We start from the raw sequence: 18,126 nt of genomic DNA, 5'->3' as shown, positions 1-18,126 counted from the left end.
ATGAGTTAATGAGAAAAAAATCATTTTAACATCTTGTTAAAATGTCATATTTAGCAGAATATAATTACATGCTACAATTGGAAACTAGGTTCTGACTCTCAAAATTTTATTTGTCTTAATTCTTACTGCATACCAGTACAATTTTCTTAGTTATTGATAAGATTGTATTTAGATGCTAATTGTTGTTTACTTAATTACCACACATTTGTAATATGGCACTCTGCTAAACAACTGTAGGAAGCAGGCTGAGAAGGTACGGAATGCAAATCATATCATTTTTCTTTTATTTCCTTTCCAGGTTCACAGAATCTCAGACCTTTCTGGAAACATTCCTTCTGAATGTCCAAATTACAGAACCAAAATCCAGCCTCATCAGGTTCGGATTGGTTAGCCTTCAGGTCCAAGAGTTTTACGGGATATCAAATCCTATCGACCAAAATGTTGTGTCTTTCAAATACAATGCAAACTCTATTTGTACAGTAAAGATCTTATCAACTGAGGCCTTTGTTCCAGCCCATGGTCAGCTAATTGTTGATGTTCCTAGGCATCATGGCCAAGGGAATTTACTAGACCTTGCATTGAAGCAGAATGTTAAGAAAGGTACTTACTCTTTTTGTGATTTAAAAACAATATTTGAATGGCAGAATGTTACTCACTATTTAAGGTTTATGTGTGCTGGAGTTACAATGATTTAGTCATTTATCAATGGAAATTAAATAAAGAACATACTTAGGAAACATCTTTTGGAAATAATAAAGCAATTCAAGTAATAGTATATTGAAATTGTAACATCTAGCCATGCCAATAAATGTAACAATTCAATAAGGAAAATGTTTAATTTAGTTGAATGTACTGATGACAATTTCAATTCTTCAGTCAGAGAGGCTAAAATTCCATGCCCCAGCAACAAGGCTTGCCTAACTGGTGTGAAGGAATTGCGGTTCTTAAAGGCTAACTGTGAAGATTTCCTAGCAATGGGGCTGAAATATCAACACCTCAGTCCACCCTCTCCTGATAATGACTATATTCCAATTAGAGTAGAGGTCAGAGATGCAAGGACCAGATTCCTCCATCAGGTAACCATTTAATCAAATACATTTTCATTCACTGAATAAATGTGTAAATGTAAATTAACAATTTATGTGGTGGCTTATTACTAAGCAGCTATATTTAGAAGTATAAGAATGGATAAAAAGTTAGGTAGATTGGCCATGCTAAATTGGCCCTTGGAGGACAATTTTCACGTACTGCCCGCCATGGGAATCATAGCAGATGGGGCACGGACCATGCGGTTGACCACGGCTGGGATTTTCCAGTTTTGGGGCGAACGTGGCAGGAAAACCCTGCCCTTAGTGTCCAAGGATGTGTGGGTTAGGTGGATTGGCCATGCTAGCTTGACCCTTACTGTCAAAGGTGGTTAGGTGGATTAGCCATGGTAAATGCACGGGCCTGAGGGGGTAGGATAGGGAATGGGCCTGGGTAAGATGCTCTTTCGAAGATTCGGTGCAGACCAAATGGGCTAAATGGCCTCCTTCTGCATTGTTTGGACTCTATGAATATAATTAGGAAAGGTTATTCAGTGAACCAGAATACTCGATTTACAAACCATACACAATCTACAGTATCATTGACACTTTTTCCAACTATTTAACCTCCAACATTTTGCATGAATGTTCCCTGATTCCCAAAGGCGATTAGGCAAAAATCAATCCTCGCTATTAACCAGCCTCAATTCTCTATTTTTCAGCCCTCATTATCAGTGCTCCAGGAAACACTTAATTTCCCACTTCCCCACCAGCAAATGAAAAAAAGAAAATGATGGGTGCAGGAAATACACTAATGGTGGGAGTAGAAAGTTGATTCTCTGAGTTTCCCCTCTTTTTCCATTGACCTCAATTTTATTTGGGTTCCCTGATGCCAGACCCAGTCAAATGCTGCCTTGATGTCAAGTGCAGTTACTCTCATCTCACTTCTGGAATTCTCTGGAAAGCTCTTTTGTCCATCTTTGGACTAAGACTTTAATGAGGTGAGGAGCCTGGTGTCCTGGTGGAACACAAACTCAGCATTGATGAACAGATTTTTGGTAAGTGCCACTTGATAGCACTGTCGATGACACCTTCCGTCACTTTGCTGATAATTGAAAATAGATTGATTGAGTGATGATTGTGCAGATTGGATTTGCTTTGCTTTTTGTGCACAGGTCATACTTGGACAATTTTCCACCTTATCATGTGGGTGCCAGTGTCTGAGCTGGACTGGTACAGCTTGGCTAGGGACATGAATTCTGGAGCTCAAGCTTTTAGCACTACAGTCAGGATGCCATCGGGGCCCATAACCTTTGTTGTGTCCAGTGCACTCAGCCACTTCTTGATATCACATAGAGTGAATTGAATTGGCTGGTGACTGGCATCTGTGATGCTTGGGCCCTGAGGACGAAGCCGAAAGGACCATTCACTTGGCAGCTGATGAGTGCAACTTCTTCAGCTTTGTCTTTTGTACTGATGTTCTGGACTCTGCTATCATTTAGGGTGGAGGTGCTCTTCTCACTGTAATTTAATTGTCTATCGCCATTGGATTGCAGAGATTTGACTTGACCCATTGGTTGTGTAATGTCTTAGCATGCTGCTTTGCTGTTTAGCCTATTTGTAGTCCAATGTTGTAACTTCACTAGGTTAATACCCCAATTTTAGTTATGTAAGGCCCTGCGTCTGGCACACTCTTCTACGCTTTTCATTGAACCAAGGTTGGTGTCTTGGCTTGATGGTAATGGCAGAGTGGATATGTTGAGCCATGAGGCTACAGGTTGTTGCACAGTACAATTCTATTGCTGCTGATGGCCCAGAGCATCTCATTGTCCACTTTTGAGCTGCTAGATCTGAACTGAATCTATCCCATTTAGCATGGTGGTAGCGCCATACAACAGGAAGGAGGATATTCTCAGTGTTAAAATAGATCTTCATTTCTGCATGCTTCAATATTGCTGTGGACAGATGAATCTGCAATGGGTAGATTAGTGAGGGTGAAGTTAAGTAGATTCTTTTCCCTATTGTAGGCTTCCTCACCACCTTTCACAATCTCAGTCTGGCAGATAGGTCCTTCAGCACTCAGCTATTGGATGAGCAGTGATACTACTGAGCCTCTATTAGTGATGGATATTGGACTCCCTCAGCCAGCGTACATTTTGTGCCCTTGCTATGGTTGGTGTTTCTTCCATATGGTGTTCACTGTGGAGCAATATTGATTCATCAGTTGGGAAAGGGGGGTATGTGGTAATCAGAGGGAAGTTTCCTTACCATTGAGAATTCATGGAGTCCAGGTCAATGTTGAGGACTCCCATTGTCACTGCATCCCAACTGAATACCTATGTGATGACACCTCTGGACCATCTGACAGCACATACCCAGGGATAACAAGGCATGATCCTTTGAATATGACTGTGTCAGGCTATGCTTGACTAGTCTATGGGACAGTTTTCCCAATTTTGGCACAAGTCCCAAATGTTAGCTTAGGAGGACTTTGCAGGATCGACTGTGTTGGATGTGCCATTACTGTATCCGACATCAGGTTGCCTGTCATGTCGTATTTTTATTTGACTTTTCTGTTTAATATAACTGGATGGTAGTTCAACATCAATCACTTTGCTATGAGTCTGGAGTCAGATGCAGGACAGGCCATGTGATGGCACTGAATTACCTTCTGTGTAGGGAAGCATATGAGGTTTTACCGCATTCTTGTAGTTTACTGGCCACCATTGCTGAAACAAACATCTTTCTAAGTTTCAAACTTATTTTAATTAACTTAATTCAAACCCCTAGCTGTCAGGGTGAGCTTTGAAGCAATAATCCAGTCCTCTGACTTACTAGTCCAATAACATTACCATTATGCTACCACTGTTATGACCTGGGGTGTTTCCTCTGGGAATTGAATGCAGTAATCATTTGCCAAAATGCAATCTAGTCAGCTTTCTATATACATGTGAGGCTACCAGCAATGTGAGCACAGAACACTTGTTGGGCATCCGTCCATTACACCTCTTCTTCCAAATAACTCAGTTAGAAGGATCCCCACTAAGAAAACCTTTGATGTCAGTAATCATGTGGAATAGAAAAAAATGGAATCACTGCCACAAAGGCTCATGAGAATCTAGACAACAGCAGAAGGACATGAAAGCCTCAGAACAGCCATAAATAAGTTAAATTAGCTAACCACAATTAATTCATTTCTTTTGAGAACAACATTGGGAAATTGTATGCACGATAGAAGTATCACCAGATCAATATTACAATAATGTCCTCACCCTTTTTCTGAGTGGGCACTCACAATGCCAAGAGTGTAAACTCAGATGCATTGCAAAGCAAGCAGCTTCAGGCTGAACAGCAGTTCCACCCATTTTCCAGCCTCAGTGATCGTAATTTCACTGGCAGGATAGACAGCTATGAATGGAAGATCCAGACCTGTAAGGCATTATAACTGAATAATACTCCTTTTGGCCCAAATTCCATGCATGCATAATTCTAATCACAGTCACAAAATAGCAACCAGAATAAGGTACCCTTGTTGAAGTTTTCCCCGCAAAGCCTGGGTATACTGAGGCTATTTAAACTGTCTGCACTGCTGTCAACATTGATATGAGCTGGCAGCACACATCTGAGACCTTATTAGTCTAGCTTGCATATCTCACAATACATTTTGTGGAGTACTTTTTCATTGTCATTGGAACATTAGGCAATGTTAACCTGGAGTGAGCGTGGAAGGAGGAAAGCTTGATAATGGGGATAAAAGCAAATTAATGCGGATGCTGGAATCTGAAACCAAAAGAGAAAATGCTGGAAAATCTTAGCTGGTCTAGCAGCTAAGGAGAGAAAAGAGCTGACGTTTCGAGTCCAGATGACCCCTTTGTCAATGGAGATTAATAATGGGGATCTTGTTGTAATGTTTTTTGTTGTTGAAGGTTTATAACTTGTAATCATGTTTAGTACAACTCTGAGGTTGGGGATTGATAGTTTGCTTTTTGTAATGCAAACAGTGAAGAAACAATATCTTCTTTGATAGGTAGAAAATGCTTGGATTCAAGTTAACATTAAAGGTGCGATTCCAAATCAGCAACCCAAGGCTGCCTTCATGTCAATGTATATCCTGGAGGTTGATCAATTCATCCTGACATCACTGAGCACTGCAGCTGTTGATGCACAGGATGACGAAACACCGAAGGACAGACTGGTTTTCAACATCACCAAACCTCCTATTGAAGGGTACTTAACCCACCTGGATGACCACACCAAATCCATCACATCATTCAGCTGGCAGGACCTACATGAAATGATGATAGCATATCAACCTCCGAACGTTAGCCACACTGAAAGAAGGAATTATGAGGTATGTTGGTTCAATTTGAATCCAGATTCTAAGTACGGAATTTCCCCTCTTCTTCATCCATAAGCCACCCTGTTTTCATCCTTCTTCCTGCACTCTCGCCACGCTAGGAATTTCTTCAGAGTTGCTTCTGTTCCAATGCTATGACATTGCCAGAAGTGCGCAGGAAATCACACTTGCACATGTTGGAAACAAGTCAGATATTCTCATTCATTCTTTCCCAGGATCGTGAAACTCAGGAATTCCTAAACACTCTCAATCTTTCCTCCTTTCTACAATCTAATGACCTTAAAAATATCAATCCTTGATACCATCTGATCACTGCCTCTTACAAGTTGTCTCATCTCTCCCACTTTTGCAATCTTTCATTTATGTTTCTTAATTTATTTAAAATATACAACCAAAATTATTTATGCACTGATATACTGAAAATAATGCGATTCTCCCAAAAAAAGTGTCAGATTCACGTAAAAACTGGAGTAAATCCCGCTGGTTTTTTCAGCGGGTGTTTCAAAATGAATCTCCCACATTCTGTGCACTGCAGAGTGCCCTACTGGGATTCACTCCAGAAACCAGTGGGTAGGGCCAGTCCCGCTGGAAAGGCCGGCAACATAGCGCTGAGCGGGCCACTGCGCATGCGCCAATTGGTCAGTGCCTAGATCGATGCATGCGAAGTGGCCCCTGGCTGCCGGCCTCCCGATCCCAGGCCGATCATTGGGCCAGCCGTGCGACCCCCCAACTCCCTCCACGGCCCAATCGCTGGCCCTCCAAACATGCTCAGGATAGCTTTGACCCCACCTGTACCCCCCTCGGGGCCCTGATCACTGGATTATCACCTGATTCCCCCCTCCCACCACTGGCAGCCCCGACCGCACCCCCCCCCACTGCAGCCCCAACACCTCCCCACCTCCCCCCCTCCCGCCCCCACAGCCCTGACTCCACAGCCCAAAGTGTAGAGTGGCAGCAGGACACCCCACCCCTGCAGATCGACCCCGGAGGCCCTGCCCCCCATTGGGCCATGCCCCCGTGGCACAGACCAATGCCCAATGGGCAGTGTCAAGATGCCCGCTGGGCATTGGAACTTTCCTGCTTGAGCAGTGCCGGGGAGCCCAGGTGCCCGACCCTCTCGGGGGCCTCGATTCCCCCCCCCCCCACTTCACTTCAGCGGGTTTGGACTGCCGGCTCCCCGCAAGTGGGGAGCTATAGTAAACCTCGCTGGAGTGAACCACTCCTGGCAGGGGGAGGGAGAGGCTAGCGGGCCTGGAAACCTCAGTCCCGGGCCCGCTAACGAGATTTAAAATATATGGAAATTAGGGTCTGCATATATTTGGCAGTTCCGCTTCAATTTCTTGTGCAGATCTGACGGCGCTGGAAATCCGGCGTTGGGAGACAAGCGGAGGCTGTGGCATCCAGCGGGGAGCCTGCAAATCGGCCCCGCTAGAGTCTCCCGGCCCGCTGTGCTACAAAAGCAATGCAGCGGGATGGGAGAATCACCCCCAATACTTTTAAACACTCTTTGTAAAATGCACACATTTGAGAATTACTTGAACATGTGAATGTTTGCAGGACATGCTATTAACATGCAAAGTTAAAATAGTTCATACGTTTCAAATTCCAGCCCAGGTTGGTGGAATGGGCACGTCTTTCCCACTGTTGTAATTGTGCGAAATGGAACGAGTTAAACCAGTCTCAAATCGAACATTTCTATTATCTGAAAACAAGTGGCAAAATTTTAAAGGGCTCAATTCAAAAAGGCCTCATTCTGAAATACTCTCCAGAAATGGGAGATTGTGATGTATAATAAAGACTTGGGAATTTTACCAGTACCTAATTTGTGCTTACTGCTAACACAAGGTGAAAAAGGTTGAAAAATATATTCCGTTCTCCTGTACCTTGGCAGGCACAAAACTCGTTGCTCATAAATGTTGCGAAAGACTCTTCAATATAACAAACCTTCATGGTCTATATTATGTCTTTTCTGGTATATCTTAGGTTGATTTTAAGGCAATAGACACATTTTTCGAAGTCAGTGCTTCCATCATGGTTCACTTTTCAATCAGAACAGCAGAGACAAATGCACCAAGGGTTTCCTGGAATATGGGTATGTGTTTGAGATTAAACTATTATTATCAGCCCTTTATTTAAAGAAGAACATACATTTCAGCTGCTGAGACCCACACACCTTCATGTGCAGAGTTATAGTCCATAATGAAATCTCTAAATACTTTGTGATGATGTCATTGAACATAATTGTCATGGTGCAGAAGAAGGCCATTTGGCCCATCGATTCCCTCCAAATGAGCATTATGATTTAGTACCACGCTCCTGCCTTTTCCCCATAAGCCTGCGCATTGTTTCTATTCAAATGATCATCCAATGCCCTCTTGAATACCTGGATTGAACCTACCTCCACCACAATTCCAGGCAATGTGTTCCAGACTCGAACGACTTGCTGGGTTTAAAAAAAAATGTTATTCTCACACCACATTTGTTTCTTATCCAATGAGCTTTGCTATAGACCCCATGTACGAATAACAGATGAGAATCCTGGGCTCAATGCCTAGGCTCATGAAAAACCCGTACAAATGTGGGCTGCTGGTGCCATGTCATTGTTCCCAACAAGAGCTAACCACTTTGACACAGGAGCAAATAAAATTGGGGGTTAAAATTCTCTTAAGTATTATGGAGTTTCAAACATTCAATTTAAAGATAGAAATGTACATAAATATTATTCTAACAATATAAGTTGGCTACAATCAGTTTTCATTTTAATGAATGACGTTTGGTTAATGAAGGAGTTAATGCAATGCAACTTAATTCCCGAAGAATGATATAACAATTTTTGATGCCCAATGATTTGTTTATCTCTGAAATCTGCTCCATTAGAAATTAGTGCTCTGGAAGTCCAATTATCTGCGTGCTTGCAAACCTAGCAGGCTGTAACTTTAATGTATCACTGATCTTCTTCTCAGATAGGTCCTGGACTCATTTACTCTCCACAACCGTCACTGAACCTTGACATTGGTTTGTCTATGCTCCAAGCACCTCCATGCTGTCCACAGATCAGCTTAATCCCCCACAAATATTAACCTTTGAACTCTCATATTTTCTCCTCCCTGTCTTCTGTTAACAACGAAGACATATTGATTCTAATCTTGCCATGCCTGTGTAACCTGAATTCCCCCTCTGTCCAAAGAGCATATTAGCTGCCATTGTAGACTGAAGCCTATTATTGCTATCCCCTCCCTCCTGCTTTACTCCTATCTTGATCCCTTTTGTGACTGTCTCTGCTGTGTTCTCAGCTTCTTGTCACACGCCTTTATGATCTTTCATTTATCCCCTTCAGAATGCTTAGTCCCATTGCCCCAAATCCCTCATAGGATTAAATAGGATATGTTAGTTGGGCTATTTGGCCCAACCAGCACATATTGGTGTTTATGATCCACTCAAGCCTCCTTCCATTTATCCATAGCTAAACCTATCATCTTTGTTGTTGGTCTACCTTCCAAATTCCCTGCCTTCGTGCCATGCTTTAATCCCATTTGGATATACCTACCACATTCCCTGGTACTTTTCTTGGCATACTCCAAAAGGCCTTCTAACGCACTTGTTGCTTTTCTTCATTCTCGCAATGTGGTCACCAGTGACAAGCTTGATGCTTATTTCCTATCCTCAGTTGTCCTGAAAAGGTGGTGATAAACCTGGATGGCTTGCTAGCTGCTTTAAGGGGGCAATTAAGAGTCAGCCATGTTGAGGGACTAGTCACATCCTAGCCAGTCTGGGTAAGAATGGCAAGTTTTTGTCTCTAAGGGACAGAAATTAAGCAGTTGGGTTTTTACAACAATTAAATATCTTATGGTCATTTTTGTCTGAATTATTAGCCTTGCGATGGATTACAAGTTCAGTAACATGAAAGCATATTACATATCCATTAGTAGTTACAGCCTGTTGGTTTTGAAAGGTGTTCTCCTGTTTTAATGGCGTTCTTATTCAGATATTTCTAACTTGTGCAGGTTTGGACTTGTTAGAAGGTCAATCTCGACCAATTACTTGGGAAAATTTTCAGATAGTGGACAATGATAATGTGAATGCGGTACGTTTAATAGCAGTGGAAGGATTGCATCATGGACGACTTACAGTGAGAGGTAAAACGTTAAAATAACAATGATCTATCACCAGGTGGCGAATGTTCAGGATCCAAACACATTTGGGAGTTATTTGCATCAATGTAATTTTTTTCAACTAAAGATAACATGGACTACATGTCGTGGTGGGGTGGAGTTGATGATGGGGGAACAAGCCCTTGAATTAAAGAATACTTGTCCTATGAATTACAAGCTGAAACATTGACTTTAGCTAACATTTTTTAAGTAAGTCATGTTTTTGAGGCAGATAATAAGTTGTTAAAAACGCGATGAGAAATTTTAAAAATGTATTGAAGTACTGGAATAATATTCATAAGATTTGTGTCTGCTAAATTAATATTTTGTAACAATTATGTTTCTGACTTTTGCAATCATCAGGTGGCAAAGGATTCATGTGCACCATTAAGGACATTAAGGATGGCGTTGTGCGCTATCACCATGATGATAGTGATACAACCAAGGATTATATTATATTCCGAATCTATGATGGCAAGCATGCTACTAGACACAAGTTTCCAATTAATATCTTACCCAAGGATGACAGCTCTCCCTTCTTAATTAACAACCTTGCTTTTGAACTAGCGGAAGGAGAGTCTATATTAATAGAAAACCATATGCTACTGTCTTCCGATTTGGATTCTAGTGATGATTACATATTGTACAGGATTATAATTCCTCCAAGAGCTGGAGAGATTGTGAAAAGAACTCTTTCAGATCTACCAGGTAAGTGCTCATGGAATAAAAAAAAAATATCCTTAATGAAAAATTAATAGAAATAAGAAATATCATTCTGAGAATCTCAATGATCAGTTTGTATTTTGTTTGTTTGCTCCTATTAGCGTGAAGACCACACTATTTAATTTGAGCAGCATGATCTTGGAATGATCTGCCAACACCTCACTCAAATTCCTGGGAAAGATATGTGAAAAGAAATTGTTGTCTGATGAGCATTTCTTTCCTTCCTACTAGCTGCCAAACTCACTTCTCCATGACACAAATGCTTGTTTCTGTTTTGTAGATTCTAGTGTTATCATTGCTGTCGGAGTTTATCATAGAATCCCTACAGTACAGAAGGAGGCCATTCGGCACATTGAGCCTGCACTGACAACAAATCCACTCTATTCCCATAACCCCACATATTTACCCTGCTAATCCCCCTGAAACTCGGGTCAGTTTAGCATGGCTAATCAACCTAACCTGCACGTCTTTGGACTGTGGGAGGAAACCCACGCAGACATGGGGAAAATGCGCAAACTCCACACAGACAGTGACCCAAACCAGGAATCAAACCCGGGTCCCTGATGCTTTGAGGTAGCAGTGCTAACCACTGTGCCACTGTGCTGCCCCCAAAGTAAGTGTTGTCTTCCCCATGTTATGTGTACTCTAATGTACTAAGCTTTTGCTATGTAAAGAAAGCGCTGCTTCACTGAGAGGATGATCAGTGTTTGGACAAGTGGAGATTGTAGGGGGTAAGTGACTTCTGAGTTCAACTGGACAAGTATCTGTCAGAGAGCCCCATCATCATAAACAACTGGTAGAACAGCAGGAAGATGGATTAGATGCATTTCTCATGATTTAATCTTTAGTTTGAATTTCTAAATATGTGGCCATATGTTCTTTTCATGCACATGTTGCACTGTCTTTTGTTGCAACTCATTGTTTCATAATTATATTTACAATCTACCTCATTAGTAACGAGAACTTAAACATACAACGACAGAGTGGAAATGGTGATCATCAAACTCATATATTGTAACTTTATTGTGATATTTTTGGTTTATGCTTCAGATATCCACGCATTATTTCAGGATTTCATGATTTGTCAACATATATTACCATTGGATGTTTCATCTCAGTATCTAAAGAAAATATAGATGTGTCCCCAGTGACCACTGATTGCCAATTGTTGATGATAAAAACATCTCATCTGCTTGAAATTTAACTAAGTTCTATAGGAAAAGTCTGATCAAATCATTCCAAGATGTAGTCAACAAACAAAAATATCATTTAAAAGACAATTTTGATTTGATTTATTATTGTCACATGGATTAGTATACAGTGAAAAGTATTGTTTCTTGCACACTATACAAAGCATACCGTACATAGACAAGGAAAGGAGAGAGTGCAGGATGTAGTGTTACAGTCATAGCTAGGGTATAGAGAAAGATCAACTCAATATGAGATAGGTCCATTCAAAGTTTTGATGGCAGCAGGGAAGAAGCTGTTCTTGAGTCAATTGGTATGTGATCTCAGACTTTTGTATCTTTTTCCTGATGGAAGAAGGTGGAATTACAACTTATTCATTTGTGTGCTAATTCTTTGATACATAATATACTAGTATTGTTTATTATGCATTCTGTTCATAACAATCAAAATTCTAACCTTTTACTGCTGAAAAATGCTTTTGCATGGGGTACAATTCAATAAGAATAAATGGCATTGATTCCATATCATTTTGATGTTGTCTTAGGCTGAGTGGAGATTTGATGGAGACATTCAAAATCACGAGGGGCCTGGACAGAGCTGATAGGGCGAAACTGTTCCCACTCATGAAAGGATCGGGAATGAGAGGACACAGATTTAAAGTAATTGGCAAAAACCACATGAGAGTAAACATTTTCATGCAGCAAGTAGTTAGGGTCTGGAATATACCGCCTGAGAGTGTGGTGGAGACAGATTCAATTCAAACATCCAAAATCGAATTAGACATTTATCTGAAAAGGAATAATGTGCTGGGTTACGAGAAGAAGGAATGGCACTTACTCAGACATGATGGGCTGAATGGCCTTCTTCTGCACTGCAACAATTCTGTGATTCAGCTCTTTTGTTTTTGTAATCCTTAATCTGAATTTCTCCTTCTGGCAAAAGCTGCATGGACAGAATGTTAACAGCCAAGGGGAAGTAGGTTCGGGTGTGGGTGGGAGGCATTAAAAGTGGCGTCAGATCAGATTTAGAGATGAACATGGAACCCTCATGCAGCCGTAGGATATGTCATTGCAACACGGTACGGGGCGGCACGGTAGCACAGTGGTTAGCACTGCTGCTTCACAGCTCCAGGGTCCCGGGTTCGATTCCCGGCTCGGGTCACTGTCTGTGTGGAGTTTGCACATTCTCCTCGTGTCTGCGTGGGTTTCCTCCGGGTGCTCCGGTTTCCTCCCACAGTCCAAAGATGTGCAGGTTAGATTGATTGGCCAGGTTATAAATTGCCCCTTAGAGTCCTGGGATGCGTAGGTTAGAGGGATTAGCGGGTAAATATGTGGGGGTAGGACCTGGGTGGGATTGTGGTCGGTGCAGACTCGATGGGCCGAATGGCCTCCTTCTGCACTGTAGGGTTTCTATGAACATGCAGGCAGGAAAGTGTGTTTGAATCTGACCCAGCATTCTGACTTTAAGAGCCAACACATGGGTTTTTGGAGTGCGCTGAGCTGGGAGTGTACTGCATCCTCCAATGAGGACCCTTCATTCCTGTCTCTGTCTCCTGCTCCTGCCAACATGTGATGTGCTTCTCACCATTTCACAACCTAGCTTTCTCTACTACAGTGCCCACTGAGGTATCTGCAACTGTGCTGGTGGAGGGTGCACATAAGTCATGTGATGGTACACCCTCAGATCATAAGATCATAAGAAATGGAAGCAGGAGTAGGCCACTCAGCCCATACACCTACCTTGTCATTCAATAAAATCTTGGCTAATCTGATTTTGGGCTTAACTCTACTTTCCTCCCTTCCCCCATAATCTTTGACTCCCTTGTAGATCAAAAATCTGTCTAACATAGTCTTGAATTTTTAAAACTCATATACAGGATGTGGGTGTTGTTGGCTAGGTCAGCATTTATTGTCCATTCCTAATTACCCTTGAGAAGTTTGCCTTCACAGCACTCTGGGAAAGAGAATTCCAAACCCTAACAACTCTCTGACAGAAGAAATTCCTCCTCATCTCTATCCTAACTGGGAGACTCTTATTTGTAAATCATACCCCTGGTTCAAGATTCCCCCCACAAGAGGAAACATCCTCTCAGCATCCACCCTGACAAGCCCCTCAGAATCTTATATGTTTCAATAAGATCACTTCTCATTCTTTTAAACTCCATGGAATGGAGGCCCAGCCTGCTCAACCTTTCTCCCGAAGACAAACGATTCATTCCAAGCATCAGTCTGGTGAACCTTCTCTGAACTGCTTCCAATGCAAGTATATCCCTCTGTAATTAGGGAGACCAAAGTGGTACACGGTATTCTAGGTGCGCTATCATCAATACCCTGTAGAGTTGTAGCAAGACTTCCTTACTTTTATTGCCCTTTCAATAAAGATCAATATTCGATTTGCCTTCCTAACTACACACCGTACCTGCATGCTAACTGTTTGTGATTCATGTATGAAGGTATGTACCTCAGCATGCTGACCGCAGCATGTTGCTGTCTCGATCCTTTAAAATTAGATTCTGTTTTTCTCTTCTTCCTGCCAAAGTAGACAACCTCACAATTTCCCAGATGATACCCCATCTGTCAAATGTTGGCACACTCACTTAACCTATCAATATCCCTTTGCAGAATCTTTGTATTATCCTCACAACTTGCTTTCCTACTCACTTTGCATCATCAGCAAATCTGACTACAATACAGGCAGCCCCTTTATCCAAGTCATTAATATAGATTGGAAATAGTTGAAGCCTCAACACTGATCTCTGGGACACTCCACTACTTACAGGTTGCAACCTGAAACTGATCCATTTCTCCCAGTATCTGGGGGGGCGGTCTTACCAGAATTTGGCAAAATATCGGTTCCAGCGAGAAAAAGGGAGTGAATTGTGCCGATGGCTTCAGCATCATTTCTGACCGAATCTTGAGCCTCATTGACAGAAGTTTTTATGACCTCGAGAATAACGCTATACCCCAATAGCTGCTACGCTCCTCACACTCCAGCTCATACCCAAGCCCCACGCCTGCCACACCTCATCACCATTTTAAATGTTAACACTCCCACCTACACTCTTCCTCTCTGTGTCAATGCAGGATAAACTCGCCCACAACGGGCGCGAGCGGGCACAGCCAGCTGGAGTCATGCCCAAGCTGAGCATCCTCACATATTTTGAGGAGTGAGCCCTCAACTTGGCCAGGGAGGAGGAAGAGCGTGCCTGCGCTGCTGGTAAAGTGGGAGCAGCAGAGAAATGTGAGAATCCTCAACACATATGCTGTCATTCCTCAACTCTCAAGTGAGTAATCAATGTTCCCTCTGTATGCCCTGTAATTCACTGATGCCATCTCCCTTCTCTTGAAGGCCGACCAGCAGGACAGGCTGGACCATCTACGCGCCCCCTGGACCCACCAGACTCCAGCTGTTCAGAGGAGGAGATCTCCCACCATTGAAGGGACATCACAGCTGTCACTCGCACAGATACTCACACCTTGGTGGGTCCAATAGGCAGGGAGGCTTCTAGCTCTCTCACTGGTGAGCACCTCACAGCAGGTGGAGGCATATGTCCCAGGGAACTGGCACTCAGAGGGATGTCGGAGCCCAGGACTCTGCTGAGCCCCTTGTCGATGATATGCCCCTGGGTCTGGTCGCCCCACAACTGCTGAAGCTGCAAAGGCAGAGTCGCGAGCATCAGGAGGGGATGACGGCATCCTTCCTCAGACTGCAAGGCTGACTGGAGGAGTCCCACCGCCTTATGTCCAAGGAGATGGTGCCATCACTTCAGTGCAATGAGGCCAACACTGTGAGGTTGGCATCTGCAGTGCAGACCTGGGTGTAGGATGTGCATTCCATGCAGGAGATGTTCGCACCAAGGCTCAGCTCATGACCTCCATGTCTGACTGCATGGTGCAGGCACTAGTGGGAATCCATGAGTGTCAGGACCAGAGGACAGCGGGGCTTCTGGACCTCACTCCAGCTGCACCCTATCCCATGAAGGACCGCAGCCTCATTGTCTGGTGCACAGTCCAGGGCCTTCGAACCAGGAGCCCCTGGGGGTGTCCAGCCTATCAGAGTCCCCCATTCCTGTGAGGGACACACCTCCAGGCCCATACACAGATGAGGGCAACACTGCAATACCCGTGCTGCCTCAAAGCAGGCCAGGGCCCTCAAGGTCCAGGCCTACTTGCGGACGACAACCAAGGTCATCTCAGGCAACAGGGCTTAGAATGCAGCAGACCTCCTCACCCTCAGCTGCGGATCCTGGAGAAGCACCAAGACATAGGGCCTGATTCCGGGTGGAAAATCACGGTAGAGTTGGGCGTCGGGCCTTTAACGCGATCTGCACCCGAATCCGAGCAGATCGTGCCTTTACTGACACCCGATTCGGGCGTGGGCCGGGCGGCCCGACAATTTAAATGTATTTACATGCATTTAAATCGACTTAATGAACCGCGCGCCCAACTCTACCGCCAAATCCCACTTTACCGTCTTCTGACCCGATCCGCGTCCGCGCTGTAACCGACCTGCAAAATAAAAGTCTGAAGTCGCCGCTGCAGCCTCCGAAGAGCGGGGTCAGAGACTGCAACGGCTCTCTGACCCAGGTCATCCTCTGGTCAGGGCGGGAGGGGGGTGGGAGGAGGAGAGGGGGTGTGACATCTCATCTCCTGGGGACGGGGGTGGGGGGGGTGGGGGGTGGGAGGGGAGGGCGTGTGACCGATCATCCCCTGGAGGGGGGGAGGGGAGGGGGTGTGATGTATCATCCTCTGGTCGGGGGGGTTCCGCTGCCTGTCTGCGGCCGATCCTCCTGGCACCATCACTGGTACACTACCAGCCACAGCCATCTCTCCCGCTCTCTCGCACCTGCAGGGAAGAGTAATCTGTGGCTGGTAGCGTACCAGTGATGGTGCCAGGAGGGATCGGCCACAGACAGGCAGCGGAACCCCCCCGACCAGAGGATGATACATCACACCCCCTCTCCTCCGCCCCCCCCCCCCCAGGAGATGATCAGTCACACCCCCTCCCCTCCCACCGCCCCCAGAGGATGGGACGTCACACCCCCTCCCCCCCCAGGGGATGATCGGTTACACCCCCTCCCCTCGCACCCCCCCCCCCCCCCCCCCCCCACCCCCGCCAACCAGAGGATGGCCGTCAGAGAACCGCTCTCTCCGCTTTCTGCTTTTTGTTTTGCGCCCGGGGGCACTGTCAGATTTTTTTCGAACTGCGCATGCACAGTTCGGAGCTCCGATCAGTCCGCCAGCGCTAAGCCCCGGCCACAGCGCGGATTGGGCCGCAGCCAGCAAAACGCGTATGGACGCGCTGGAAAGAGGGTTCCAGGCGCGGATCTATTTGACGCCCGGATTCGGCACTTTGACTCAAAATGGTAAAATTCCCCCCATAGTGGGAGAGTGAAGAAGATTAAGAAGTGATAGGCACCTGGTTGGCACAGGTGAAAGTAGGTACAAGTGTAGAGAGTTCACCACTGTATATCGGTACAAATAATAAATCACCCTGCTCGTTGACAGAGCCTCCACCCTGCCATTTATTGCCACCAAGCTTGGTGGACCTACGCACACAGCGAGTGCTTCATTCCTGTGGAGTGCGAGAATGGCTGTGCTATGTCTCTCTCACACTGAGGACAGCGTAAAGAAGCCCTGTCGCAGGCAACATCACACACCCTCCAACCCCAGGCGATCCTTCCCAGGACCTTGTTCATGGAAGAACCAAACCCCCCTTCTCCACCCATCCATTCGGACTCGAGCAGTTCAATTTTGCATCTCTTCACCTGAGCGGGAGAGACCAAGGGGCTGTCGCGGTGCTGATTGCCAGCGCACCTCGGGTGTAAGATGCAAGTGAAAAGCTGGCCACGTACTTAGAAGGACCTGCAGTGCCTGAGACTATTCATTCCAGCTTTGAGGAACCCCATGACGTGCCCATTCATTGGCAGGGCACATGCAGCTCTCTGTTATGCAGGAGTCAGACATATCGCTGAGGATGAGCGAAGCATTGCTTTGTCCTCACTATAAGTCATCAATGCAGAGGTATTGGGTGTCCTCTAGTTCCAGGCTGTGTCAGCTCGTGCAGTATGTGGCAAAGGTGGTCCACTGTCTCCCATAACAGGCCCAATCTTCTCCGGCACCGCAGCTCGGTCAACTGGAGGTAGGAACATCAACACCGGAAGGCTCTTGGCCAGTACTCGGAAGATTCTTGGCTGGTACTGTCTCCGATGTTGCTCCTCCATGTGTGGTCCTGTTTCTTGAACAGCTGCAGGTCTCTGGTCCTGGCCCCGTACAGCAGCACATCTCTGCTGCTGGTCAATCCCGATCAGTAGGAAGGCAACTCAACAGGCTCCATAATTCTGATGAATCATGCACTGAAAGAGTAAGAACACCACCATGAGTGCTGAGGAGTCATAACAGAGCCCTGCCCCTCATTGCTCCATGCATCTGAGACTTCCACCCCAGTGCTCACATTACCTGTGTGAATTTCTGCTCTCCCTTACACCACCCGCTCTGACACTACACCCACATCCCCACATTGCTTCCTCTGTACTCCATCAGGATGTTGAGCCACCATTATCTCAAGGCATCTGACCCGCACATTCTGCAAACCTCTCCCTGCCAAAGAACATAGTCCCAACCTTGCATAGCGCTAACGTGCATCAGAGAAAATGCATGACAAAAAGGTCTGCATCCTGATG

General features: G+C 45.0%; 1 protein-coding gene across 1 annotated transcript in view; it reads left to right on the top strand.

Moving 5' to 3' along the window:
- Positions 1-18,126, top strand: part of frem1b (Fras1 related extracellular matrix 1b) — a 229,439-nt gene that overhangs the window by 67,432 nt on the left and 143,881 nt on the right. Inside the window, exons 4-9 of the mRNA XM_078219385.1 lie at positions 299-600; positions 877-1,076; positions 5,053-5,376; positions 7,366-7,474; positions 9,387-9,518; positions 9,897-10,241. Of these exons, the coding sequence (XP_078075511.1) occupies positions 299-600; positions 877-1,076; positions 5,053-5,376; positions 7,366-7,474; positions 9,387-9,518; positions 9,897-10,241 (1,412 nt within the window). The remainder of the gene's footprint in view (positions 1-298; positions 601-876; positions 1,077-5,052; positions 5,377-7,365; positions 7,475-9,386; positions 9,519-9,896; positions 10,242-18,126) is intronic.

Source organism: Mustelus asterias, chromosome 8 (genome assembly GCF_964213995.1).
Source record: "Mustelus asterias chromosome 8, sMusAst1.hap1.1, whole genome shotgun sequence".
In the NCBI taxonomy this organism is placed as follows: Eukaryota; Metazoa; Chordata; class Chondrichthyes; order Carcharhiniformes; family Triakidae; genus Mustelus; species Mustelus asterias.
Note: the sequence above shows the minus strand (reverse complement) of the source record. Positions and strands in the feature narration are given on the sequence as shown.